The sequence below is a fragment of the Anser anser genome, assembly GCF_964211835.1.
Source record: "Anser anser genome assembly, contig: HAP1_SCAFFOLD_329, whole genome shotgun sequence".
Lineage (NCBI taxonomy): Eukaryota > Metazoa > Chordata > Aves > Anseriformes > Anatidae > Anser > Anser anser.
The window spans coordinates 63830-88987 of record NW_028153853.1 but is presented as its reverse complement, the minus strand read 5'-3'; the positions used below and the strand labels follow the sequence as shown (position 1 = coordinate 88987).

At 57.7% G+C, this 25158-nt stretch overlaps 3 protein-coding genes across 7 annotated transcripts; all 3 read right to left on the bottom strand.

The window, feature by feature from the left end:
• Positions 1 to 6076: 6076 nt before the first annotated feature.
• Positions 6077 to 18776, bottom strand: LOC310891332 (coiled-coil domain-containing protein 81-like). 5 transcript variants are annotated; one of them, XM_083853596.1, is made up of 8 exons: positions 17625 to 18776; positions 17349 to 17410; positions 9021 to 17065; positions 8699 to 8760; positions 7736 to 8342; positions 7506 to 7591; positions 6784 to 7329; positions 6077 to 6552 (listed from the first exon to the last, which is right to left on the bottom strand). In XM_083853596.1, the coding sequence occupies exons 1-3, from the start codon at positions 17740 to 17742 to the stop codon at positions 16787 to 16789; spliced, it is 459 nt and encodes a 152-aa protein (XP_083709722.1). In that variant the 5' UTR covers positions 17743 to 18776; the 3' UTR covers positions 6077 to 6552; positions 6784 to 7329; positions 7506 to 7591; positions 7736 to 8342; positions 8699 to 8760; positions 9021 to 16786. The 5 variants fall into 5 exon arrangements, 4 of the variants coding, with proteins under 4 accessions (XP_083709722.1, XP_083709721.1, XP_083709720.1 ...); XM_083853595.1 differs by lacking the exons at positions 17349 to 17410; positions 17625 to 18776 and having other exon boundaries at positions 9021 to 12847; positions 13131 to 13192; positions 13407 to 14643; XR_014577517.1 differs by lacking the exons at positions 17349 to 17410; positions 17625 to 18776 and having other exon boundaries at positions 9021 to 14956; positions 15240 to 15254.
• A 115-nt stretch (positions 18777 to 18891) lies between these two features.
• LOC310891338 (coiled-coil domain-containing protein 81-like) lies at positions 18892 to 23061 on the bottom strand. The gene is made up of 3 exons (XM_083853601.1): positions 19734 to 23061; positions 19458 to 19519; positions 18892 to 19174 (listed from the first exon to the last, which is right to left on the bottom strand). The coding sequence occupies exons 1-3, from the start codon at positions 19849 to 19851 to the stop codon at positions 18896 to 18898; spliced, it is 459 nt and encodes a 152-aa protein (XP_083709727.1). The 5' UTR covers positions 19852 to 23061; the 3' UTR covers positions 18892 to 18895.
• Positions 22476 to 25100, bottom strand: LOC310891331 (coiled-coil domain-containing protein 81-like; the record flags this gene model as incomplete). The annotated part of the gene is made up of 5 exons (XM_083853592.1): positions 23952 to 25100; positions 23676 to 23737; positions 23152 to 23392; positions 22787 to 23031; positions 22476 to 22565 (listed from the first exon to the last, which is right to left on the bottom strand). Exons 1-5 carry the CDS (start codon positions 24067 to 24069, stop codon positions 22476 to 22478), a joined length of 756 nt encoding a protein of 251 aa, XP_083709718.1. The 5' UTR covers positions 24070 to 25100.
• Positions 25101 to 25158: the final 58 nt, after the last annotated feature.

Below are 25158 nucleotides of genomic sequence, written 5' to 3'. Positions count from 1 at the left end.
GGCACCGCGCGCTGAAGCCGCGCCGCCATCTTGGGTGAGGGCAAAGGGCCGGGCAGGGCTGGGAGATACCAAGTGGGTTTGGGGGGGGGGGTGTCCCTTGTTAATTAATAGTCGTTAATAACGGCTCAGAAAGAACACACCCGCCCCCCCCCCCTCCCGTGGCCGGATTTGCCTCGTCGGCCCTACCCCTGTTGGGGGATACTGGGAGCACTGCGGGGTACTGGGCGCGCTGCGGGGACAAGGAGTACTGGGGGGACTGGCGGGTACTGGGAGTGCTGGGGGCGCTGGGGTCCCCCTCACCCGGCCGTGCAGTGTCCCAGTGCCACCAGTAAGGGGGTTCAGGGACTGCTGGAGGGAACTGGGAGTCCCCCACATGCATCTGTCTGGGATCCCAGCTACACCAGTACAGAGGGTTGGGGGTACTGGGAGCACTGGGGTCCCCCTCACTCAGCTTTTTCCTGTACCAGTCACACCAGTAGGTGGGTCTGGGGGCTTCTGGGGGGCACAGGGGGCACCCTTATCCTTCAATTTGGGGGTGCCCCCCGCTGCCACCCCCTTGCCACGTCACCCCAATGCAAACCCCCAAACTTTGGATGCTCAAACCGGGAGCCTTGGACCCTTAAGATGGGGCCTGGACCCTAAAAGGAGGCTTTGGGTCCTAAAAATGAGGGTTGGGGCCCTTAAAATGCAGCTGTGGGTGTGCAACGAGAAGCCTTGAAATCCCAAACCAAAGCTCTGATCCCCAAAAAATGGGGGTGTGGACCCCACCGTGATGCTTTGGGGCCCTGAAATGAGGATTAGGGTCTGACAACGAGCCCTTCGTCCCTCAGAGGTCTCATTGTACCCTACAAATAAGGCCGTCTCTGCTTGAAGGAGGGCTTGGGGCTTCCTGTGGAGATTCAGCACCAAAAAATGAGGCTCTGGGACCTAAAGAGAAGGGTTTGGGCCTAAAGAAAAGGGTTTGGGCCCTAAAGAGAGGGTTTGGGGCCCTAACGCGAAGGGTTTGGGCCCCAAAGAGATTGGTTTGCAGCCTTAAGAGAGGGCCTAGCCCCTACAGAGAAGGGTTTGGGCCCTAAAGAAAGAGGTGTGGGCCCTAAAGAGAGCAGTTTGGGGCCTAAAGAGAGGGGTTTGCGCCCTAGAGAGAAGTCTTTGGGCCCTAAAGAGAAGGGTTTGGTCCGTAAAGAAAGGGGTCTGGGCCCTAAAGAGCAGGGTTTGGGCCCTAAAGAGAGGGGTTTGGGCCCTAAAGAGAAGGGTTTGGTCCATAAAGAAACGGGTCTGGGCCCTAAAGAGAGGGGTTTGGGCCCCAAAGAGAAGTGTTTGGACCCTGAAGAGAAGGGTTTGGGCCCTAAAGTGAGGGGTTTGGGCCCTGAAGAGAGGGGTTTGTGGCCTAGAGAGAAGGGTTTGGACCTAAAGAAAAGGGTTTGGCCTGAAAGAGAAGGGTTTCAGGCCCAAAAGAGAAGGGTTTGGACCTAACGAAAAGGGTTTGGGCCCTAAAGAGAAGGGTTTGGGTCCTAAAGAGAAGGGTTTGGGCCCTAAAGAGAAGGGTTTGGACCTAAAGAAAAGGGTTTGGGCCCTAAAGAGAGCGGTTTGGGCCCTAAAAAGAGGGGTTTGGGCCTAAAGAGAAGGGTTTGTGCCCTAAAGAGAAGGGTTTCGGCCCTGAAGGGTTTGGGCCCTAAAGAGAGGGATTTGGTCCCTAAAGAGAAGGGTTTGGGCCCTAAAAAAGAGGTGTGGGCCCTGAAGAGAGCAGTTTGGGCCCTAAAGAGAAGGGTTTGCGCCCTAGAGAGAAGTGTTTGGGCCCTAAAGAGAAGGGTTTGGTCCATAAAGAAAGGGGTCAGGGCCCTAAAGAGAGGGGTCAGGGCCCCAAAGAGAAGTGTTTGGGCCCTAAAGAGAAGGGTTTGGGCCCTAAAGTGAGGGGTTTGGGCCCTAACGAGAAGGGTTTCGGCCCTGAAGGGTTTGGGCCCTAATGAAAGGGGTTTGGGCCCTAAATAGAGCAGTTTGTGGCCTAAAGAGAGCATTTTGGGGCCTAAAGAGAATGCTTTGGTCCCTAAAGAGTAGGGTTTGGTTCCTAAAGAGAGGGGTTTGGGGCCTAAAGACAAGGGTTTGGACCTAACGAAAAGTGTTTGGGCCCTAAAGAGAAGGGTTTGGGCCTAAAGAAATGGGTTTGGGCCCTAAAGAGAGCGGTTTGGGCCCTAAAGAGAGAACGGTTTCGGTCCAAAAGAGAGGGGTTTGGGCCCTAAAGAGAAGGGTTTCGGTCCTAAAGAGAGGGGTTTGGGCCCTAAAGAGAAGGGTTTGGGCCCTAAAGTGAGGGGTTTGGGCCCTAAAGTGAGGGCTTTGGGCCCTAAAGAGAGCAGTTTGGGTCTTAAAGAGAGCGGTTTGGGCCCTAAAGAGAGGGGTTTGGGCCCTAAAGAGATGGGTTTGGACCTAAAGAGAAGGGTTTGGACCTAAAGAAAAGGGTTTGGGACCTAAAGAAAAGGGTTTGGGCCCTAAAGAGAGCGGTTTGCTCCCTAAAGAGAGTGGTTTGGGCCCTAAAAAGAGGGATTTGGGCCCTGAAGGGTTTGGGCCCTAAAGAGAGAGTTTGGGGCCCAAAAGCGAAGGGTTTGGGCCCCAAAGAGATTGGTTTGCAGCCTTAAGAGAGGGCCTAGCCCCTACAGAGAAGGGTTTGGGCCCTAAAGAAGGGGATCTGGGTCCTAAAGAGTGGGGTTTGGTCCCTAAAGAGAAGGGTTTGGGCCCTAAAGAAGGGGGTTTGGGCCCTAAAAAAAGAGGTGCGGGCCCTAAAAAAAGAGGTGCGGGCCCTAAAGAAAGAGGTGTGGGCCCTGAAGAGAGCAGTTTGTGACCTAAAGAGAGAGTTTTGGTTCCTAAAGAGTGGGGTTTGGGCCCTAAAGAGTGGGGTTTGGGCCCTAAAGAGTGGGGTTTGGGCCCTAAAGAGAGTGGTTTGCAGCCTTAAGAGAGGGGCTAGCCCCTAAAGAGAAGGGTTTGGGCCCTAAAGACAGGGGTCTGGGCCCTAAAGAAAGAGGTGTGGGCCCTAAAGATAGCAGTTTGGGTCCTAAAGAGAGGGGTTTGGGCCCTAATGGGTTTGGGCCCTAAAGAGAAGGGTTTGGGTCCTCAAGGGAGGAGTTTGGGCCCTAAAGAGAGCGGTTTGGGCCCTAAAGAGAGCATTTTGGGCCCTGAAGAGAGCGGTCTGGGCCCTAAAGAGAACGGTTTGGACCTAAAGAAAAGGGTTTGGGCCCTAAACAGAGCGGTTTGGGCCTAAAGACAGGGGTTTGTGCCCTAAAGAGAAGGGTTTCAGCCCTAAAGAGAATGGTTTTGGCCTTGAAGGGTTTGGGCCCTAAAGAAAGGGGTTTGGGCCCTAAAGAGAGCAGTTTGTGGCCTAAAGATAGCGTTTTGGGGCCTAAAGAGTGGGGTTTGGGCCGTAAAGAAAGGGGTCTGAGCCCTAAAGTGTGGGGTTTGGTCCGTAAAGAGTGGGGTTTGGGCCCTAAAGAGAGCAGATTGCGCCCTAAAGTGAGGGGTTTGGGCCCTAAAGAGAGGGGTTTGGGCCATAGAGGGTTTGGGGCCCTAACGCGAAGGGTTTGGGCCCTAAAGACAGGGGTCTGGGCCCTAAAGAGAGGGGTTTGTGCCCCAAAGAGGAGTGTTTGGGCCCTAAAGAGAAGGGTTTGGGCCCTAATGGGTTTGGGCCCTAAAGAGAAGGGTTTGGGTCCTAAAGAGAGGAGTTTGGGCCCTAAAGAGAGCGGTTTGGGCCTTAAAGAGAGCGGTTTGGGGCCTGAAGAGAGCGGTTTGGGCCCTAAAGAGAAGGGTTTGTAGCTAAAGAAAAGGGTTTGGACCCTAAAGAGAGCGGTTTGGGCCTTAAAGAGAGCGGTTTGGGCCCTGAAGAGAGTGGTTTGGGCCCTGAAGAGAAGGGTTTGTAGCTAAAGAAAAGGGTTTGGGCCCTAAAGAGAGCGGTTTGGGCCTAAAGAGAGGGGTTTGGGCCCTGAAGAGAAGGGTTTCGGCCATAAAGAGAATGGTTTCGGCCCTGAAGGTTTTGGGCCCTAAAGAAAGGGGTTTGGGCCCTAAAGAGAGCAGTTTGTGGCCTAAAGAGAGCCTTTTGGGGCCTAAAGAGTGGGGTTTGGTCCCTAAAGAGTGGGGTTTGGGCCCTAAAGAGAGCAGATTGCGCCCTAAAGTGAGGGGTTTGGGCCCTAAAGAGAGGGGTTTGGGCCATAGAGGGTTTGGGGCCCTAACGCGAAGGGTTTGGGCCCTAAAGACAGGGGTCTGGGCCCTAAAGAGAGGGGTTTGTGCCCCAAAGAGGAGTGTTTGGGCCCTAAAGAGAAGGGTTTGGGCCCTAATGGGTTTGGGCCCTAAAGAGAAGGGTTTGGGTCCTAAAGAGAGGAGTTTGGGCCCTAAAGAGAGCGGTTTGGGCCTTAAAGAGAGCGGTTTGGGGCCTGAAGAGAGCGGTTTGGGCCCTAAAGAGAAGGGTTTGTAGCTAAAGAAAAGGGTTTGGACCCTAAAGAGAGCGGTTTGGGCCTTAAAGAGAGCGGTTTGGGCCCTGAAGAGAGTGGTTTGGGCCCTGAAGAGAAGGGTTTGTAGCTAAAGAAAAGGGTTTGGGCCCTAAAGAGAGCGGTTTGGGCCTAAAGAGAGGGGTTTGGGCCCTGAAGAGAAGGGTTTCGGCCATAAAGAGAATGGTTTCGGCCCTGAAGGTTTTGGGCCCTAAAGAAAGGGGTTTGGGCCCTAAAGAGAGCAGTTTGTGGCCTAAAGAGAGCCTTTTGGGGCCTAAAGAGTGGGGTTTGGTCCCTAAAGAGTGGGGTTTGGGCCCTAAAGAGAGCAGTTTGCGCCCTAAAGTGAGGGGTTTGTGCCCTAAAGAGAGGGGTTTGGGCCCTAAAGGGTTTGGGGCCCTAACGCGAAGGGTTTGGGCCCCAAAGAGAGTGGTTTGCAGCCTTAAGGGAGGGGCTAGCCCCTAAAGAGAAGGGTTTGGGCCCTAAAGAAGGGGATCTGGGTCCTAAAGAGTGGGGTTTGGAACTTAAAGAAAAGGGTTTGGGTCCTAAAGAAAGGGGTCTGGGTCCTAAAGAAAGAGGTGTGGGCCCTAAGGAGAGCAGTTTGGGGCCTAAAGAGAAGTGTTTGGGCCCTAAAGGGAAGGGTTTGGGCCCTAAAGAAAGGGGTCTGGGCCGTAAAGAGAGGGGTTTGGGCCCCAAAGAGAAGTGTTTGGGCCCTGAAGTGAGGGGTTTGGGTCCTTAAGTGGGGGGGTTGGGCTCTAAAGAGAGGGGTTTGGGCCCTAAAGAGGGGGTTTGGGGCCCTAAAGAGAGGGATTTGGGCCCTAAAGTGAAGGGTTTGGGTCCTAAAGAAAGGGGTTTGGGGCCTGAAGAAATGGGTTTGGGCCCTACAGAAAGGGGTTTGGGCCCTAAAGAGAGCGGTTTCGGGCCTAAAGAGGGGGTTTTGGTGCCTGAAGATAGTGGTTTGGGGCCTTAAGAGAGGGCCTAGCCCCTAAAGAGAAGGGTTTGGGCCCTATAGAGAGGGGTTTGGGACCTAAAGAGAGGGGTTTGGTTACTAAAGTGAGGGGTTTGGGCCCTCAAGAGAGGGGTTTGGACCCTAAAGAGAGGAGTTTGGGCCCTCAAGAGAGGAGTTTGGGCCCTCAAGAGAGGGGTTTGGACCCTAAAGAGAGGGGTTTGGTCCCTAAAGAGAGAGTTTTGGTCCCTAAAGAGAAGGGTTTTGGTCCCTAAAGAAAGGGGTTTGGGCCCTGAAAAGAAGGGTTTGGGCCCTCAAAAGAAGGGTTTGGGCCCTAAAGAAAAGGGTTTGGGCCCTCAAAAGAAGGGTTTGGACCCTAAAGAGAAGGGTTTAGGCCCTGAAGAGACGGGTTCGTGCCCTCAAGAGAAGGGTTTGGGCCCTCAAGAGAGGGTTTGGGGCCCTGAATATAGGGTTTTGTGACCTAAAGAGAATGGTTTGGGCCCTGACCAGTGATTTCTGCTGAAAGCTGCCCCTGTGTTCAGAGCGTCTGGACATGACGTCCTCCATAAGAGGAAGAGCGTGCGTGGAGGTGCACATCCCTTCGTTTAACCTCCACCAGTAACTCTGCCTGCCTACAAGGAGACAGCACCCGACAAGGACACACACACCAATCGTTTTCGCTTTTACTTTTTGAGGTGACGCTTCCAAAGCTCCGGGATCTCAGACTGTGCATGGGGCCTCTGCGGCCCCAGGCGCCTTGCTCTGGATGGTTCGGGTACCATTGTCCTGGATGTACTGTCCAGGGTGGGCATCAGCAGGGAGGTGTTATAGTGGGGCCTCAGGGGCAGGCTCTCCTCGGAGCTCGATGGTGATGATATGATGATTTGGGGGACTTTCTTCACAGTCAGGGGTCTCAAAGGGTGAGACAGCTTCCTGTAGCTTGTCTTTGTTGGAATTGTTGGCAGTCCACCACCACGGAGGACTTGCTCCACTCCTCGCTCCTCTCCTGTGACCCCCTGAGGTGTCGCTGCCTGCGCTTGGCTCGTCCCTGGTGTTTCGCTTCTGGTTGTGAGTTTGCGCTTGCCTTGGCTGGCCAAAGGCTGGTTTTTGGCAGGAGGCAGCCCCGGGATCACTGGCAGCTGGCTGAAAACACATCAAAAAAATCTGCCTGAGCACACGATGGCGTTGGGGCCGCATCCTGCACCCACAAGACGTGCGCCTGCTTGCACGGCACTGGCCCCATCCCACCCCTCCGGGTGCTGCCTTCAGCACTGCGGGGCAGCCCCAGCCCGGAGTGTTTGGGGCTGGGCGAGGGGCTCCCCGCTGGGAAGAAAACAACCGCGTAGAGCTCCGGCTGTGAGCCTCCGGCCTCACCTGATCCCAGACTTCTTCCCGTTCTCCGCTGCTTTTGTTTCCTTCAGCCGTGGGATCTCGTATTTGGGGATACTCGAGCGCACAGTGAAAGGCAGGTCGAGCAATCCCGCTGAGGCTGGAAAGGACGGATGTGGTCAGAAGTGGGGTGCTGCTGCTGCTGACATCGTTCCCAGGGGGGTGCACGGGGTCTCGGATCCCCATCCTCCTGCCCTACCCACGCACAGGCACCTTGGCCACTTCCCATCCCAGGGCTCGGTTTTGGGGAAGCCACCAAGATATCAGGACAAAAGGCTGTGCCCAGCTGGCGGGCAGAAGCTTTGGGTCAAGCTGGGGCATTGGAGCACCCTCACCAGGACATGAGCCCACTGGGTCGCAGAATTTGGCTGCCCGTGCCACGGGAAGGAGCCGGCCGCGGCTTTACCTTTCTTGCCTTGGCTGAGAGGTGGCAAGACCCCGTCTTTCTTTTTCTTCTCCTCCCCGGGGAGTTTTCCTGAGGCCTTGGTGGGTTTCCTGGATGATGATTTGGGCAGCAACTCCACGTCGAACCTGCACGCAAGGAGAAGACCCTGGTGTGCCCTTCAGCACCAGCAGCCCTTTCTGCTCTCCATCATCGCCTACTCATGGGCACGTTTTCACATTCCATGGAGGCCGTTTTTGGCCAAACAGCACCGAACTGGAGCTGAGCAGCTGCATCGAGCAGCCAAGTCGGCAAACATACTCACTCGGGAAAGATGACGACGCGGCCAGAGGACGTCAGGGAGGCCACGACTGCCAGCCGGGACACCACGGTGTCCATCAGCTGCGGGACCTGCAGGGGGGAGCACGGAGGTGTGAGGACATCCCTGGTGGTGGGGATCCCAAGACCCCAGAGCGGGCAGGACTGTCACTTTGGCCTGGCCCGAGCCATTCAGACACCACCTTTGGATTGCCCGGACCAAAAGAAAGCCCTCACCTTCAAAACAGCGTTCTGAAGGTCCTCCTTCCCACACAGCATCTCGAGGAAGTCATAGTAGAACTTCATCTCCACCCCGGTGCCTTCGATGAGGAGCACCCCCACGTCCCTCAGGACGAGGGCGATGTTCTCCCCCTCCCGCAGGCACTGGGAGATGAGGGACATGGTGCCTCGGATGCAGCTCTCGGCCTTCTGCCAGGACACGCAGGCGTCCGCCGCCACCTTGGCACGTCTCAGGGGCTCCAGCTTCTTATGAGCTGGAAAATCACACGGAGGGGATGGTGTCGGTCACCCAGCGGCCCTTCACGCATCTTCCCCACGCGCTGCTCATTGCAGCCATCACCCAGATTGCCCCAGCTTTGGGCTGGCTCCATGGACCCGGCTTTTGAGTACGGAGGCGATGCCCCGTGTGCCCCGGCCGTGCAGCCAGCAAGGTTTCATCCACCGCCTTACCTGGCAGGCTGCCCTTGCTATCCACGAGGTGGTGCGTGTTTATCAGGTTGGTGGCCAGGTGAAACACCGGCCACTGCAAAATCACAGCCGTGTCCCCAGCTTGGATCCGTTTCTGGATTATGTCGAAGGAGCCGAGAGTGGGAATTCGGACGCCCTGCGCGTGGAAGAGAAGGGCCGAAGGGTGAGGACCGGCTGGAGGAAGAGCTGGAGGTGGCCCCATCCCAGTCCTCTCCCTCCCCTTGCCCTTCTGAAAATGCTCTGCTGGAGCCAAGGCAGAAGAAGCTTGAGGGGACCCAGGGGCTTCCAATGGCTGGGATCAGCCCTGAGAAATGACAGCACCTACCACAAGTGATACCGCGCTTGTGTGGTGCCTGTCAGTCCCTCGGTGGGGACTTTTGGGGTGAGTTTCCAACTTTCCGGGGAGGGGAAGAGTCGCTGCAGTCTGCGGCCCCGGGCTGTGGGGACTCCACACTTCTCCAAGCAGAGAAGTTGGACGCGGCGCCGACCCACCTTGCATTGCAGGAGCTGCTGCAGCACGTAGCCGGCCACCGTATTCCAGACGTCTGTTTGCTCTGGAAGGCAAAGGAAAACCTGGTCACAGGGTGTCTGGTGGCCCCACACCTCCAGCAGCACCCCCAGACCCGGGGTTTGGTGCCTGGTCATGCTGGGTCTGGTGGTCCCACAGCTCCAGCACCCCCAGACCCGGGGTTCGGTGGCAGATGAAAAGCCCCAACGGAGACACCCCGGGATGGCTCCAGCACTGGGTCTCGCCCAAGGAAAGCCCCAGATGTGGTTCACGACGACACTCCCGCGGTGCTGGGGGTGCCTGTACCTTTGGCGGTGACGTTGGGCATCAGGCACCTGCGCTGCATGCTGTCCCAGAGTGCTATCCGGGTCGACTTCATGCAGGAGGATTTCCTCGCCTTGGCAGAGGTCGCGTTCATGCTCATCTCTGCACTCGTCCTCTGAACAATCCAGAGTGCAGGACAGGCGCCCACGTCCCCTTTTATACCCCAGCCAGCCAGGCCGTGTCACAGAGCCACTGTGACACGGCCACCGCTCTGCTGTGACACGGCCACCAGCGGCCGGCTGACCAGGGAGACTTGGGTCGTAAGGCACCGGCACACCCCAGTCCATACCAGGTGTTTTGTGATTGTGGTTCAAGATGTTTCAAGGCCCCTGGATCTTTCTCAGATAAACTCTGACGACTTAAAGACGCGTCCTGTTAATACAAAAGGGTGCGATGGTGGGTGGAGAAGTGCGCTTTGGGTGGCTTTGTCCTTCTGTGGATCTCCACGTGCATTGTTTAAGCTGGTCAAGGAGTAATTATCATAGCTACGGGCACAATAACACTGCCATACCTCTCTGTTTTGGGCCACCTCACTTGACGTGGGGTTGCTGTGTGATGGGTAGGACTGGTTTTGGGATGAGCACGAATACCGCAGCCAGCTCAGTGGTCTGGTGCCGTGCATACGGAGCTACTTCTATCACAGTGAAACCGCTGAGGTCTGGGGGGCTTGAACTCACCAGATGTCTGCTAGGAAATACCTAGCCTTCAGTAGGGCTTTTGACCCCATTTCCCACAGCATTCTCCTGGAGAAAATGGCTGCTCGAGGCCTGGACGGGTGTACGCTTCGTTGGGTTAAAAACTGGGCCCAAAGAGTCGCGGTGAATGGGGTTAAATCCAGCTGGAGGCCGGTCACTGGAGCCAAAAGGCTCCCCTGTTTCTGCAGGCCCCCCGCATGGCGGCTGGGCGGCGCCCTCAGCACCAGTGCCCCTGCTCACGGCCCTGCGGCTCGCTGGGAGATGGAGTCCCCCGGCATGGCCGCCGGGACACGGCCTGAGGAGGGGAAATGGAGGAAGAACCAGCACCTGGAACTCCTCCAGGCTGGAGGGGAAACCCTGGCCCAGCTCAGCTCGGCTCTGCCTTGCTCGCCTGCCTTCCCTTCTCCCTTAGGGTGGAAGCTCAGGCGGTCTCTGCTCCCCGTCTGCCGCTGCCAACAAGGGGGGTTCCTTCCCGGAGAGGCCATGAAAAAGATCCCGCAGAGCAAAAATGTCCCAGGGGAATGTCCCTGACATGGCCCCGCTTCCAGCACGGCTTGGGCCGATTGCAGAGCCACAGCCCAGATGGAAAGCTTCATGCTGATACCGGTGAGACCGCATTGTGAACAAATGAGAACTCAGCCATCTTTCACAAAACATTCCTCATGTTTTCCTCCATCTCGCTCCTTGTGGTCCAAAGACTGATGGATCTCTGGAAAACAAGAGAAACGCCTCTGAGTCAGCACTGCCACTTTTTGGAGCTCTTTGCCCCCACGCAGACCCCGGGCATGGCTTCAGGCCACAACAGCGAGGGCAGGGCCGCCATTTCCCTCCCTCTCTTTACCCCTTCACCAGACCCCGGCCAGCAGCAGGGTTTTGCTCCTAAGCTCTGCCAGGCCCACCCAAAAAGCCCTTCTCTTCCCAACACGCCTCCAAAGCAGCACCCAGCTGCAGACAAACCCTCTCCCCTCTGGCCGTGAGCAGCCTCCTGCTTTGTTAGGCCTTCCCCGCGCTGACAGGAGACGTGGCCTGGTGTGTCTGCGTGTCAGCAGAAGGGAGGACAGCACTGCAAAAGGAGGGACTTGTGTCTAACGGCTGCAGGGAACGCAGCCATTCCATCGACCAGCACCGAGGGGGCTCCCAACAGCCCCCACTGCCCACAAAACTCTGCCTTCCTACAAGGAGACAGCACCCAGCAGTGACTCAAATGTGAACCTACAGCTTCTCCCTGCCACCGCCTCAAAGGAGGTTGGAGCAGGGTAGGGATCGGTCTCTTCTCCCACACAACAAGCAACAGGCCAAGGAAATGGCCTCAAGTTGCACCAGGGGAGGTTAAGGTTGGATATTAGGAAACATTTCTTCACTGAAAGCCTTGTAGGGCATTGGAACAGGGGCCCGGGGATGTTGCTGAGTCGCCATCACTGGAGGTATTCAAAAGATGTGGGGATCTGCTGCTTACAGACATCGTTTAGTGGCAGACTTGGCAGTGCTAGGTTCACGGTTGGACTTGATCAACTCCGATCAACACTTGATCAACAGTCAGAGGTCTTTTCCAACCTAAATGCTCCTATGGTTCTTCGAATCCCATACCTGTCTGGCCACCTCCAGAGGAACGATCTCTCCTCAGGGCACTGCAAGCCCTGATCAGTGTGGCCAGGGCCTCTCCGTCCTGGTGATCCCTGGTCTGCCCTTTGGTGGATGGGGCTGCAGTGACACGGGCGCTTCGCACAGCGGTGGCAGCGGCTGGGGGCTCTTTGTGCTGTGTGCTGACAGCACCTTCTTCTGAGGTTCTTTCATCAGCGACCAGAAAGACTCGGGCCTCGATTTTAGCAGCTGCGCTGCCTCGCCTCTCGGTGGCTGTAGTTTAAAGACGTTGTAGGTGGGTGCCTCGGGGAGGCTGGCCTCCGAGCTCGCTGGCGATAGTACGGTTATGACAGGGACTGTCAGCGTGGTGGCCTCTCGTGGGTGGGAACGCCTTCCTGCAGCTGTCTTCAGCATTTTGGCTTCACAGAGAAATTTCTCTGGGAAGCAGACGTTGCCTGAGCTCCTTCGTCTGTCCCACCAGATCTGCCTCACAGCAATGACCGCAGCACGGGCACACCAACAGCAGTTGCTGCCCTGTGTCCCCATGGCTGGGCACCCATGGGTGCAAGGAGCAAAGGCTACCGAACCGGAGCAGCGGCCACAGCTGCAAACATACTTACTCAGGAAAGATGATGACACGGCCAGAGAAGGTCAGGGAGGCCACGGGTTCCAGCCGGGACACCACCATGTCCATCAGCTGGGGGACCTGCAGTGGAAGGAGCATGCAGATGGCAAATGTCCCCTGCCTGGCCTCCACTCGGTCCTGGAGGAGCCCAGGGCAGCGGGAGCCGGCAGGACCGCAGCTCTTGGCCACCCCAAGAGGCTGGCCAAGAGCTCCAACCCAAGAGGTCTTGTTGGGCCAAGGGCAAACGTTGCTGCTGCCACCTTGTGAGGCTGCCCAGGCCGTGGGGAAAACAAAACCCTCACCTTTTTGAGGTTCTCCTTCCCAGACAACATCTCCAAGAATTCATAATAGAATTTCATTTGCACCTTTGTGCCTTTGATGAGGAGCACCCCCAGGTCCCTCAGGACGAGGGCAATGTTCTCCCCCTTCCCCAGGCAGTGAGAGATGAGGGACGTGGTGCCTCGGATGCAGCCCTCCACCTTCTTCCAGGACACGGAGGTAGCTGCAGCCACCTCAGCAAATTTGAGGGGTTCCAGCTCCTTATGGCCTGGAAAACCAAACAAGAGGGATGGAGTCGGTCACCCGCAGCCCTTCCTCGCGTGTTCCCCAGGTGCTGCTCATTGCAGTGATCACCCAGAAAGGTTTCGGTTTGGGACCTGCTCCGTGCAGGGGACGCTTTGCTTTTTTTTTGGGAAGCATCTGAGATCCAGGGAGGGGATCATCCATGCAGCAAGGGATTCATGCACCCTCTTACCTGGCAGGTACTCCTTGTTGTCCATGAGGTTGTGAGAAACTCTAAGGTTCCTGGCCAGGTAGAACACAGGCTTCAGGAAAGTTATTGTCTCATTCCTGAGCTTGACCCATCTGGGGACAACATCAAAGGAGCCAAGGGCAGGAATACGGACACCCTGCAAGTGGAAGAGAACAGAAGGGCCGAAGGTTAAAGATCAGCTGGAGGTGGCCTCATCCAGAGACGGTGCTTCAGGTCCTGCTGTGCCCTTCCCGCTGTTGGGAGCCAGGCTGAGGGGATCCAGGGGCTTCCAGCGACTGGGATCAGCCCTGAGATACCACACCACCTACCACAAGCAACACCGCACTTGTGCGATACCTCTTGGTCTCTTGGTGGGGACTTTTGGGGTGGGTTTCCTGCTTTTGAGGAGGGGAACAAGGGGGACGTGGGTGCCAACCCACCTGGTGAAGCAAGAGGTGCTCCTGGATGTAGACAGACACTGCATCCCAGACAGCTTTTTGATCTGGAAGGCAAAGAAAACCAGGTCACGCTTGCGTCTGGTGGCTGCCACCCTCCCAGCACCCCCAGCCCCGCGTTTTGGTGGCAGATGAAAAAAGCCATCACATCTCCGGCCCCAAACAGAGACCCCCCGGTGGTGACCGCAGAGCCGGGTCCTCCCCACGGAAAGCCCCAAATGTGGGTCAGCCACACTCCTGCGGTGCCGGGTTTGCCCGTACCTTTGGCAGTGGTTTTGGGCATCAAGCGTCCGTGCTTCATCCCATCCCAGAAATCTATCTGGGTCCGCCTCACGCAGGCGGGTTTCACGTTGTCAGCGAAGGTCACTCGCGGGCTCATCCCTGCGCTCGTCCTCTGGACAATCCAGACAGGAGGCTGGCAAGAGCTCCAACCCAAGAGGTCTTGGTGGGCGAAGGGCAGGCATTGCTGCTGCCCCCTTGTGAGGCTGCCCAGGCCGTGGGAGAGACTCGGGCCTCGATTTTAGCAGCTGCGCTGCCTCGCCTCTCGGTGGCTGTAGTTTAAAGACGTTGTAGGTGGGTGCCTCGGGGAGGCTGGCCTCCGAGCTCGCTGGCGATAGTACGGTTATGACAGGGACTGTCAGCGTGGTGGCCTCTCGTGGGTGGGAACGCCTTCCTGCAGCTGTCTTCAGCATTTTGGCTTCACAGAGAAATTTCTCTGGGAAGCAGACGTTGCCTGAGCTCCTTCGTCTGTCCCACCAGATCTGCCTCACAGCAATGACCGCAGCACGGGCACACCAACAGCAGTTGCTGCCCTGTGTCCCCATGGCTGGGCACCCATGGGTGCAAGGAGCAAAGGCTACCGAACCGGAGCAGCGGCCACAGCTGCAAACATACTTACTCAGGAAAGATGATGACACGGCCAGAGAAGGTCAGGGAGGCCACGGGTTCCAGCCGGGACACCACCATGTCCATCAGCTGGGGGACCTGCAGTGGAAGGAGCATGCAGATGGCAAATGTCCCCTGCCTGGCCTCCACTCGGTCCTGGAGGAGCCCAGGGCAGCGGGAGCCGGCAGGACCGCAGCTCTTGGCCACCCCAAGAGGCTGGCCAAGAGCTCCAACCCAAGAGGTCTTGTTGGGCCAAGGGCAAACGTTGCTGCTGCCACCTTGTGAGGCTGCCCAGGCCGTGGGGAAAACAAAACCCTCACCTTTTTGAGGTTCTCCTTCCCAGACAACATCTCCAAGAATTCATAATAGAATTTCATTTGCACCTTTGTGCCTTTGATGAGGAGCACCCCCAGGTCCCTCAGGACGAGGGCAATGTTCTCCCCCTTCCCCAGGCAGTGAGAGATGAGGGACGTGGTGCCTCGGATGCAGCCCTCCACCTTCTTCCAGGACACGGAGGTAGCTGCAGCCACCTCAGCAAATTTGAGGGGTTCCAGCTCCTTATGGCCTGGAAAACCAAACAAGAGGGATGGAGTCGGTCACCCGCAGCCCTTCCTCGCGTGTTCCCCAGGTGCTGCTCATTGCAGTGATCACCCAGAAAGGGTTCGGTTTGGGACCTGCTCCGTGCAGGGGACGCTTTGCTTTTTTTTTGGGAAGCATCTGAGATCCAGGGAGGGGATCATCCATGCAGCAAGGGATTCATGCACCCTCTTACCTGGCAGGTACTCCTTGTTGTCCATGAGGTTGTGAGAAACTCTAAGGTTCCTGGCCAGGTAGAACACAGGCTTCAGGAAAGTTATTGTCTCATTCCTGAGCTTGACCCATCTGGGGACAACATCAAAGGAGCCAAGGGCAGGAATACGGACACCCTGCAAGTGGAAGAGAACAGAAGGGCCGAAGGTTAAAGATCAGCTGGAGGTGGCCTCATCCAGAGACGGTGCTTCAGGTCCTGCTGTGCCCTTCCCGCTGTTGGGAGCCAGGCTGAGGGGATCCAGGGGCTTCCAGCGACTGGGATCAGCCCTGAGATACCACACCACCTACCACAAGCAACACCGCACTTGTGCGATACCTCTTGGTCTCTTGGTGGGGACTTTTGGGGTGGGTTTCCTGCTTTTGAGGAGGGGAACAAGGGGGACGTGGGTGCCAACCCACCTGGTGAAGCAAGAGGTGCTCCTGGATGTAGACAGACACTGCATCCCAGACAGCTTTTCGATCTGGAAGGCAAAGAAAACCAGGTCACGCTTGCGTCTGGTGGCTGCCACCCTCCCAGCACCCCCAGCCCCGCGTTTTGGTGGCAGATGAAAAAAGCCATCACATCTCCGGCCCCAAACAGAGACCCCCCGGTGGTGACCGCAGAGCCGGGTCCTCCCCACGGAAAGCCCCAAATGTGGGTCAGCCACACTCCTGCGGTGCCGGGTTTGCCCGTACCTTTGGCAGTGGTTTTGGGCATCAAGCGTCCGTGCTTCATCCCATCCCAGAAATCTATCTGGGTCCGCCTCACGCAGGCGGGTTTCACGTTGTCAGCGAAGGTCACTCGCGGGCTCATCCCTGCGCTCGTCCTCTGGACAATCCAGACAGGAGGCTGGCAAGAGCTCCAACCCAAGAGGTCTTGGTGGGCGAAGGGCAGGCATTGCTGCTGCCCCCTTGTGAGGCTGCCCAGGCCGTGGGAGAGACTCGGGCCTCGATTTTAGCAGCTGCGCTGCCTCGCCTCTCGGTGGCTGTAGTTTAAAGACGTTGTAGGTGGGTGCCTCGGGGAGGCTGGCCTCCGAGCTCGCTGGCGATAGTACGGTTATGACAGGGACTGTCAGCGTGGTGGCCTCTCGTGGGTGGGAACGCCTTCCTGCAGCTGTCTTCAGCATTTTGGCTTCACAGAGAAATTTCTCTGGGAAGCAGACGTTGCCTGAGCTCCTTCGTCTGTCCCACCAGATCTGCCTCACAGCAATGACCGCAGCACGGGCACACCAACAGCAGTTGCTGCCCTGTGTCCCCATGGCTGGGCACCCATGGGTGCAAGGAGCAAAGGCTACCGAACCGGAGCAGCGGCCACAGCTGCAAACATACTTACTCAGGAAAGATGATGACACGGCCAGAGAAGGTCAGGGAGGCCACGGGTTCCAGCCGGGACACCACCATGTCCATCAGCTGGGGGACCTGCAGTGGAAGGAGCATGCAGATGGCAAATGTCCCCTGCCTGGCCTCCACTCGGTCCTGGAGGAGCCCAGGGCAGCGGGAGCCGGCAGGACCGCAGCTCTTGGCCACCCCAAGAGGCTGGCCAAGAGCTCCAACCCAAGAGGTCTTGTTGGGCCAAGGGCAAACGTTGCTGCTGCCACCTTGTGAGGCTGCCCAGGCCGTGGGGAAAACAAAACCCTCACCTTTTTGAGGTTCTCCTTCCCAGACAACATCTCCAAGAATTCATAATAGAATTTCATTTGCACCTTTGTGCCTTTGATGAGGAGCACCCCCAGGTCCCTCAGGACGAGGGCAATGTTCTCCCCCTTCCCCAGGCAGTGAGAGATGAGGGACGTGGTGCCTCGGATGCAGCCCTCCACCTTCTTCCAGGACACGGAGGTAGCTGCAGCCACCTCAGCAAATTTGAGGGGTTCCAGCTCCTTATGGCCTGGAAAACCAAACAAGAGGGATGGAGTCGGTCACCCGCAGCCCTTCCTCGCGTGTTCCCCAGGTGCTGCTCATTGCAGTGATCACCCAGAAAGGTTTCGGTTTGGGACCTGCTCCGTGCAGGGGACGCTTTGCTTTTTTTTTGGGAAGCATCTGAGATCCAGGGAGGGGATCATCCATGCAGCAAGGGATTCATGCACCCTCTTACCTGGCAGGTACTCCTTGTTGTCCATGAGGTTGTGAGAAACTCTAAGGTTCCTGGCCAGGTAGAACACAGGCTTCAGGAAAGTTATTGTCTCATTCCTGAGCTTGACCCATCTGGGGACAACATCAAAGGAGCCAAGGGCAGGAATACGGACACCCTGCAAGTGGAAGAGAACAGAAGGGCCGAAGGTTAAAGATCAGCTGGAGGTGGCCTCATCCAGAGACGGTGCTTCAGGTCCTGCTGTGCCCTTCCCGCTGTTGGGAGCCAGGCTGAGGGGATCCAGGGGCTTCCAGCGACTGGGATCAGCCCTGAGATACCACACCACCTACCACAAGCAACACCGCACTTGTGCGATACCTCTTGGTCTCTTGGTGGGGACTTTTGGGGTGGGTTTCCTGCTTTTGAGGAGGGGAACAAGGGGGACGTGGGTGCCAACCCACCTGGTGAAGCAAGAGGTGCTCCTGGATGTAGACAGACACTGCATCCCAGACAGCTTTTTGATCTGGAAGGCAAAGAAAACCAGGTCACGCTTGCGTCTGGTGGCTGCCACCCTCCCAGCACCCCCAGCCCCGCGTTTTGGTGGCAGATGAAAAAAGCCATCACATCTCCGGCCCCAAACAGAGACCCCCCGGTGGTGACCGCAGAGCCGGGTCCTCCCCACGGAAAGCCCCAAATGTGGGTCAGCCACACTCCTGCGGTGCCGGGTTTGCCCGTACCTTTGGCAGTGGTTTTGGGCATCAAGCGTCCGTGCTTCATCCCATCCCAGAAATCTATCTGGGTCCGCCTCACGCAGGCGGGTTTCACGTTGTCAGCGAAGGTCACTCGCGGGCTCATCCCTGCGCTCGTCCTCTGGACAATCCAGACAGGAGGCTGGCAAGAGCTCCAACCCAAGAGGTCTTGGTGGGCGAAGGGCAGGCATTGCTGCTGCCCCCTTGTGAGGCTGCCCAGGCCGTGGGAGAGACTCGGGCCTCGATTTTAGCAGCTGCGCTGCCTCGCCTCTCGGTGGCTGTAGTTTAAAGACGTTGTAGGTGGGTGCCTCGGGGAGGCTGGCCTCCGAGCTCGCTGGCGATAGTACGGTTATGACAGGGACTGTCAGCGTGGTGGCCTCTCGTGGGTGGGAACGCCTTCCTGCAGCTGTCTTCAGCATTTTGGCTTCACAGAGAAATTTCTCTGGGAAGCAGACGTTGCCTGAGCTCCTTCGTCTGTCCCACCAGATCTGCCTCACAGCAATGACCGCAGCACGGGCACACCAACAGCAGTTGCTGCCCTGTGTCCCCATGGCTGGGCACCCATGGGTGCAAGGAGCAAAGGCTACCGAACCGGAGCAGCGGCCACAGCTGCAAACATACTTACTCAGGAAAGATGATGACACGGCCAGAGAAGGTCAGGGAGGCCACGGGTTCCAGCCGGGACACCACCATGTCCATCAGCTGGGGGACCTGCAGTGGAAGGAGCATGCAGATGGCAAATGTCCCCTGCCTGGCCTCCACTCGGTCCTGGAGGAGCCCAGGGCAGCGGGAGCCGGCAGGACCGCAGCTCTTGGCCACCCCAAGAGGCTGGCCAAGAGCTCCAACCCAAGAGGTCTTGTTGGGCCAAGGGCAAACGTTGCTGCTGCCACCTTGTGAGGCTGCCCAGGCCGTGGGGAAAACAAAACCCTCACCTTTTTGAGGTTCTCCTTCCCAGACAACATCTCCAAGAATTCATAATAGAATTTCATTTGCACCTTTGTGCCTTTGATGAGGAGCACCCCCAGGTCCCTCAGGACGAGGGCAATGTTCTCCCCCTTCCCCAGGCAGTGAGAGATGAGGGACGTGGTGCCTCGGATGCAGCCCTCCACCTTCTTCCAGGACACGGAGGTAGCTGCAGCCACCTCAGCAAATTTGAGGGGTTCCAGCTCCTTATGGCCTGGAAAACCAAACAAGAGGGATGGAGTCGGTCACCCGCGGCCCTTCCTCGCGTGTTCCCCAGGTGCTGCTCATTGCAGTGATCACCCAGAAAGGTTTCGGTTTGGGACCTGCTCCGTGCAGGGGACGCTTTGCTTTTTTTTTGGGAAGCATCTGAGATCCAGGGAGGGGATCATCCATGCAGCAAGGGATTCATGCACCCTCTTACCTGGCAGGTACTCCTTGTTGTCCATGAGGTTGTGAGAAACTCTAAGGTTCCTGGCCAGGTAGAACACAGGCTTCAGGAAAGTTATTGTCTCATTCCTGAGCTTGACCCATCTGGGGACAACATCAAAGGAGCCAAGGGCAGGAATACGGACACCCTGCAAGTGGAAGAGAACAGAAGGGCCGAAGGTTAAAGATCAGCTGGAGGTGGCCTCATCCAGAGACGGTGCTTCAGGTCCTGCTGTGCCCTTCCCGCTGTTGGGAGCCAGGCTGAGGGGATCCAGGGGCTTCCAGCGACTGGGATCAGCCCTGAGATACCACACCACCTACCACAAGCAACACCGCACTTGTGCGATACCTCTTGGTCTCTTGGTGGGGACTTTTGGGGTGGGTTTCCTGCTTTTGAGGAGGGGAACAAGGGGGACGTGGGTGCCAACCCACCTGGTGAAGCAAGAGGTGCTCCTGGATGTAGACAGACACTGCATCCCAGACAGCTTTTTGATCTGGAAGGCAAAGAAAACCAGGTCACGCTTGCGTCTGGTGGCTGCCACCCTCCCAGCACCCCCAGCCCCGCGTTTTGGTGGCAGATGAAAAAAGCCATCACATCTCCGGCCCCAAACAGAGACCCCCCGGTGGTGACCGCAGAGCCGGGTCCTCCCCACGGAAAGCCCCAAATGTGGGTCAGCCACACTCCTGCGGTGCCGGGTTTGCCCGTACCTTTGGCAGTGGTTTTGGGCATCAAGCGTCCGTGCTTCATCCCATCCCAGAAATCTATCTGGGTCCGCCTCACGCAGGCGGGTTTCACGTTGTCAGCGAAGGTCACTCGCGGGCTCATCCCTGCGCTCGTCCTCTGGACAATCCAGACAGGAGGCTGGCAAGAGCTCCAACCCAAGAGGTCTTGGTGGGCGAAGGGCAGGCATTGCTGCTGCCCCCTTGTGAGGCTGCCCAGGCCGTGGGAGAGACTCGGGCCTCGATTTTAGCAGCTGCGCTGCCTCGCCTCTCGGTGGCTGTAGTTTAAAGACGTTGTAGGTGGGTGCCTCGGGGAGGCTGGCCTCCGAGCTCGCTGGCGATAGTACGGTTATGACAGGGACTGTCAGCGTGGTGGCCTCTCGTGGGTGGGAACGCCTTCCTGCAGCTGTCTTCAGCATTTTGGCTTCACAGAGAAATTTCTCTGGGAAGCAGACGTTGCCTGAGCTCCTTCGTCTGTCCCACCAGATCTGCCTCACAGCAATGACCGCAGCACGGGCACACCAACAGCAGTTGCTGCCCTGTGTCCCCATGGCTGGGCACCCATGGGTGCAAGGAGCAAAGGCTACCGAACCGGAGCAGCGGCCACAGCTGCAAACATACTTACTCAGGAAAGATGATGACACGGCCAGAGAAGGTCAGGGAGGCCACGGGTTCCAGCCGGGACACCACCATGTCCATCAGCTGGGGGACCTGCAGTGGAAGGAGCATGCAGATGGCAAATGTCCCCTGCCTGGCCTCCACTCGGTCCTGGAGGAGCCCAGGGCAGCGGGAGCCGGCAGGACCGCAGCTCTTGGCCACCCCAAGAGGCTGGCCAAGAGCTCCAACCCAAGAGGTCTTGTTGGGCCAAGGGCAAACGTTGCTGCTGCCACCTTGTGAGGCTGCCCAGGCCGTGGGGAAAACAAAACCCTCACCTTTTTGAGGTTCTCCTTCCCAGACAACATCTCCAAGAATTCATAATAGAATTTCATTTGCACCTTTGTGCCTTTGATGAGGAGCACCCCCAGGTCCCTCAGGACGAGGGCAATGTTCTCCCCCTTCCCCAGGCAGTGAGAGATGAGGGACGTGGTGCCTCGGATGCAGCCCTCCACCTTCTTCCAGGACACGGAGGTAGCTGCAGCCACCTCAGCAAATTTGAGGGGTTCCAGCTCCTTATGGCCTGGAAAACCAAACAAGAGGGATGGAGTCGGTCACCCGCAGCCCTTCCTCGCGTGTTCCCCAGGTGCTGCTCATTGCAGTGATCACCCAGAAAGGTTTCGGTTTGGGACCTGCTCCGTGCAGGGGACGCTTTGCTTTTTTTTTGGGAAGCATCTGAGATCCAGGGAGGGGATCATCCATGCAGCAAGGGATTCATGCACCCTCTTACCTGGCAGGTACTCCTTGTTGTCCATGAGGTTGTGAGAAACTCTAAGGTTCCTGGCCAGGTAGAACACAGGCTTCAGGAAAGTTATTGTCTCATTCCTGAGCTTGACCCATCTGGGGACAACATCAAAGGAGCCAAGGGCAGGAATACGGACACCCTGCAAGTGGAAGAGAACAGAAGGGCCGAAGGTTAAAGATCAGCTGGAGGTGGCCTCATCCAGAGACGGTGCTTCAGGTCCTGCTGTGCCCTTCCCGCTGTTGGGAGCCAGGCTGAGGGGATCCAGGGGCTTCCAGCGACTGGGATCAGCCCTGAGATACCACACCACCTACCACAAGCAACACCGCACTTGTGCGATACCTCTTGGTCTCTTGGTGGGGACTTTTGGGGTGGGTTTCCTGCTTTTGAGGAGGGGAACAAGGGGGACGTGGGTGCCAACCCACCTGGTGAAGCAAGAGGTGCTCCTGGATGTAGACAGACACTGCATCCCAGACAGCTTTTCGATCTGGAAGGCAAAGAAAACCAGGTCACGCTTGCGTCTGGTGGCTGCCACCCTCCCAGCACCCCCAGCCCCGCGTTTTGGTGGCAGATGAAAAAAGCCATCACATCTCCGGCCCCAAACAGAGACCCCCCGGTGGTGACCGCAGAGCCGGGTCCTCCCCACGGAAAGCCCCAAATGTGGGTCAGCCACACTCCTGCGGTGCCGGGTTTGCCCGTACCTTTGGCAGTGGTTTTGGGCATCAAGCGTCCGTGCTTCATCCCATCCCAGAAATCTATCTGGGTCCGCCTCACGCAGGCGGGTTTCACGTTGTCAGCGAAGGTCACTCGCGGGCTCATCCCTGCGCTCGTCCTCTGGACAATCCAGACAGGAGGCTGGCAAGAGCTCCAACCCAAGAGGTCTTGGTGGGCGAAGGGCAGGCATTGCTGCTGCCCCCTTGTGAGGCTGCCCAGGCCGTGGGAGAGACTCGGGCCTCGATTTTAGCAGCTGCGCTGCCTCGCCTCTCGGTGGCTGTAGTTTAAAGACGTTGTAGGTGGGTGCCTCGGGGAGGCTGGCCTCCGAGCTCGCTGGCGATAGTACGGTTATGACAGGGACTGTCAGCGTGGTGGCCTCTCGTGGGTGGGAACGCCTTCCTGCAGCTGTCTTCAGCATTTTGGCTTCACAGAGAAATTTCTCTGGGAAGCAGACGTTGCCTGAGCTCCTTCGTCTGTCCCACCAGATCTGCCTCACAGCAATGACCGCAGCACGGGCACACCAACAGCAGTTGCTGCCCTGTGTCCCCATGGCTGGGCACCCATGGGTGCAAGGAGCAAAGGCTACCGAACCGGAGCAGCGGCCACAGCTGCAAACATACTTACTCAGGAAAGATGATGACACGGCCAGAGAAGGTCAGGGAGGCCACGGGTTCCAGCCGGGACACCACCATGTCCATCAGCTGGGGGACCTGCAGTGGAAGGAGCATGCAGATGGCAAATGTCCCCTGCCTGGCCTCCACTCGGTCCTGGAGGAGCCCAGGGCAGCGGGAGCCGGCAGGACCGCAGCTCTTGGCCACCCCAAGAGGCTGGCCAAGAGCTCCAACCCAAGAGGTCTTGTTGGGCCAAGGGCAAACGTTGCTGCTGCCACCTTGTGAGGCTGCCCAGGCCGTGGGGAAAACAAAACCCTCACCTTTTTGAGGTTCTCCTTCCCAGACAACATCTCCAAGAATTCATAATAGAATTTCATTTGCACCTTTGTGCCTTTGATGAGGAGCACCCCCAGGTCCCTCAGGACGAGGGCAATGTTCTCCCCCTTCCCCAGGCAGTGAGAGATGAGGGACGTGGTGCCTCGGATGCAGCCCTCCACCTTCTTCCAGGACACGGAGGTAGCTGCAGCCACCTCAGCAAATTTGAGGGGTTCCAGCTCCTTATGGCCTGGAAAACCAAACAAGAGGGATGGAGTCGGTCACCCGCAGCCCTTCCTCGCGTGTTCCCCAGGTGCTGCTCATTGCAGTGATCACCCAGAAAGGTTTCGGTTCGGGACCTGCTCCGTGCAGGGGACGCTTTGCTTTTTTTTTGGGAAGCATCTGAGATCCAGGGAGGGGATCATCCATGCAGCAAGGGATTCATGCACCCTCTTACCTGGCAGGTACTCCTTGTTGTCCATGAGGTTGTGAGAAACTCTAAGGTTCCTGGCCAGGTAGAACACAGGCTTCAGGAAAGTTATTGTCTCATTCCTGAGCTTGACCCATCTGGGGACAACATCAAAGGAGCCAAGGGCAGGAATACGGACACCCTGCAAGTGGAAGAGAACAGAAGGGCCGAAGGTTAAAGATCAGCTGGAGGTGGCCTCATCCAGAGACGGTGCTTCAGGTCCTGCTGTGCCCTTCCCGCTGTTGGGAGCCAGGCTGAGGGGATCCAGGGGCTTCCAGCGACTGGGATCAGCCCTGAGATACCACACCACCTACCACAAGCAACACCGCACTTGTGCGATACCTCTTGGTCTCTTGGTGGGGACTTTTGGGGTGGGTTTCCTGCTTTTGAGGAGGGGAACAAGGGGGACGTGGGTGCCAACCCACCTGGTGAAGCAAGAGGTGCTCCTGGATGTAGACAGACACTGCATCCCAGACAGCTTTTTGATCTGGAAGGCAAAGAAAACCAGGTCACGCTTGCGTCTGGTGGCTGCCACCCTCCCAGCACCCCCAGCCCCGCGTTTTGGTGGCAGATGAAAAAAGCCATCACATCTCCGGCCCCAAACAGAGACCCCCCGGTGGTGACCGCAGAGCCGGGTCCTCCCCACGGAAAGCCCCAAATGTGGGTCAGCCACACTCCTGCGGTGCCGGGTTTGCCCGTACCTTTGGCAGTGGTTTTGGGCATCAAGCGTCCGTGCTTCATCCCATCCCAGAAATCTATCTGGGTCCGCCTCACGCAGGCGGGTTTCACGTTGTCAGCGAAGGTCACTCGCGGGCTCATCCCTGCGCTCGTCCTCTGGACAATCCAGACAGGAGGCTGGCAAGAGCTCCAACCCAAGAGGTCTTGGTGGGCGAAGGGCAGGCATTGCTGCTGCCCCCTTGTGAGGCTGCCCAGGCCGTGGGAGAGACTCGGGCCTCGATTTTAGCAGCTGCGCTGCCTCGCCTCTCGGTGGCTGTAGTTTAAAGACGTTGTAGGTGGGTGCCTCGGGGAGGCTGGCCTCCGAGCTCGCTGGCGATAGTACGGTTATGACAGGGACTGTCAGCGTGGTGGCCTCTCGTGGGTGGGAACGCCTTCCTGCAGCTGTCTTCAGCATTTTGGCTTCACAGAGAAATTTCTCTGGGAAGCAGACGTTGCCTGAGCTCCTTCGTCTGTCCCACCAGATCTGCCTCACAGCAATGACCGCAGCACGGGCACACCAACAGCAGTTGCTGCCCTGTGTCCCCATGGCTGGGCACCCATGGGTGCAAGGAGCAAAGGCTACCGAACCGGAGCAGCGGCCACAGCTGCAAACATACTTACTCAGGAAAGATGATGACACGGCCAGAGAAGGTCAGGGAGGCCACGGGTTCCAGCCGGGACACCACCATGTCCATCAGCTGGGGGACCTGCAGTGGAAGGAGCATGCAGATGGCAAATGTCCCCTGCCTGGCCTCCACTCGGTCCTGGAGGAGCCCAGGGCAGCGGGAGCCGGCAGGACCGCAGCTCTTGGCCACCCCAAGAGGCTGGCCAAGAGCTCCAACCCAAGAGGTCTTGTTGGGCCAAGGGCAAACGTTGCTGCTGCCACCTTGTGAGGCTGCCCAGGCCGTGGGGAAAACAAAACCCTCACCTTTTTGAGGTTCTCCTTCCCAGACAACATCTCCAAGAATTCATAATAGAATTTCATTTGCACCTTTGTGCCTTTGATGAGGAGCACCCCCAGGTCCCTCAGGACGAGGGCAATGTTCTCCCCCTTCCCCAGGCAGTGAGAGATGAGGGACGTGGTGCCTCGGATGCAGCCCTCCACCTTCTTCCAGGACACGGAGGTAGCTGCAGCCACCTCAGCAAATTTGAGGGGTTCCAGCTCCTTATGGCCTGGAAAACCAAACAAGA

Bases quoted from the DNA above. Each gene is read 5' to 3' on its own strand.
- LOC310891332 (XM_083853593.1), bottom strand. From the start codon at position 9,138: ATGAGCATGAACGCGACCTCTGCCAAGGCGAGGAAATCCTCCTGCATG. The intron at 8,761-9,020 runs GTACAGGCACCC...TTTGCCTTCCAG, and splicing joins GCCCAACGTCACCGCCAAAG to AGCAAACAGACGTCTGGAAT. The intron at 8,343-8,698 runs GTGGGTCGGCGC...TTCCACGCGCAG, and splicing joins AGCAGCTCCTGCAATGCAAG to GGCGTCCGAATTCCCACTCT.
- LOC310891338 (XM_083853601.1), bottom strand. From the start codon at position 19,851: ATGAGCCCGCGAGTGACCTTCGCTGACAACGTGAAACCCGCCTGCGTG. The intron at 19,520-19,733 runs GTACGGGCAAAC...TTTGCCTTCCAG, and splicing joins GCCCAAAACCACTGCCAAAG to ATCAAAAAGCTGTCTGGGAT. The intron at 19,175-19,457 runs GTGGGTTGGCAC...TTCCACTTGCAG, and splicing joins AGCACCTCTTGCTTCACCAG to GGTGTCCGTATTCCTGCCCT.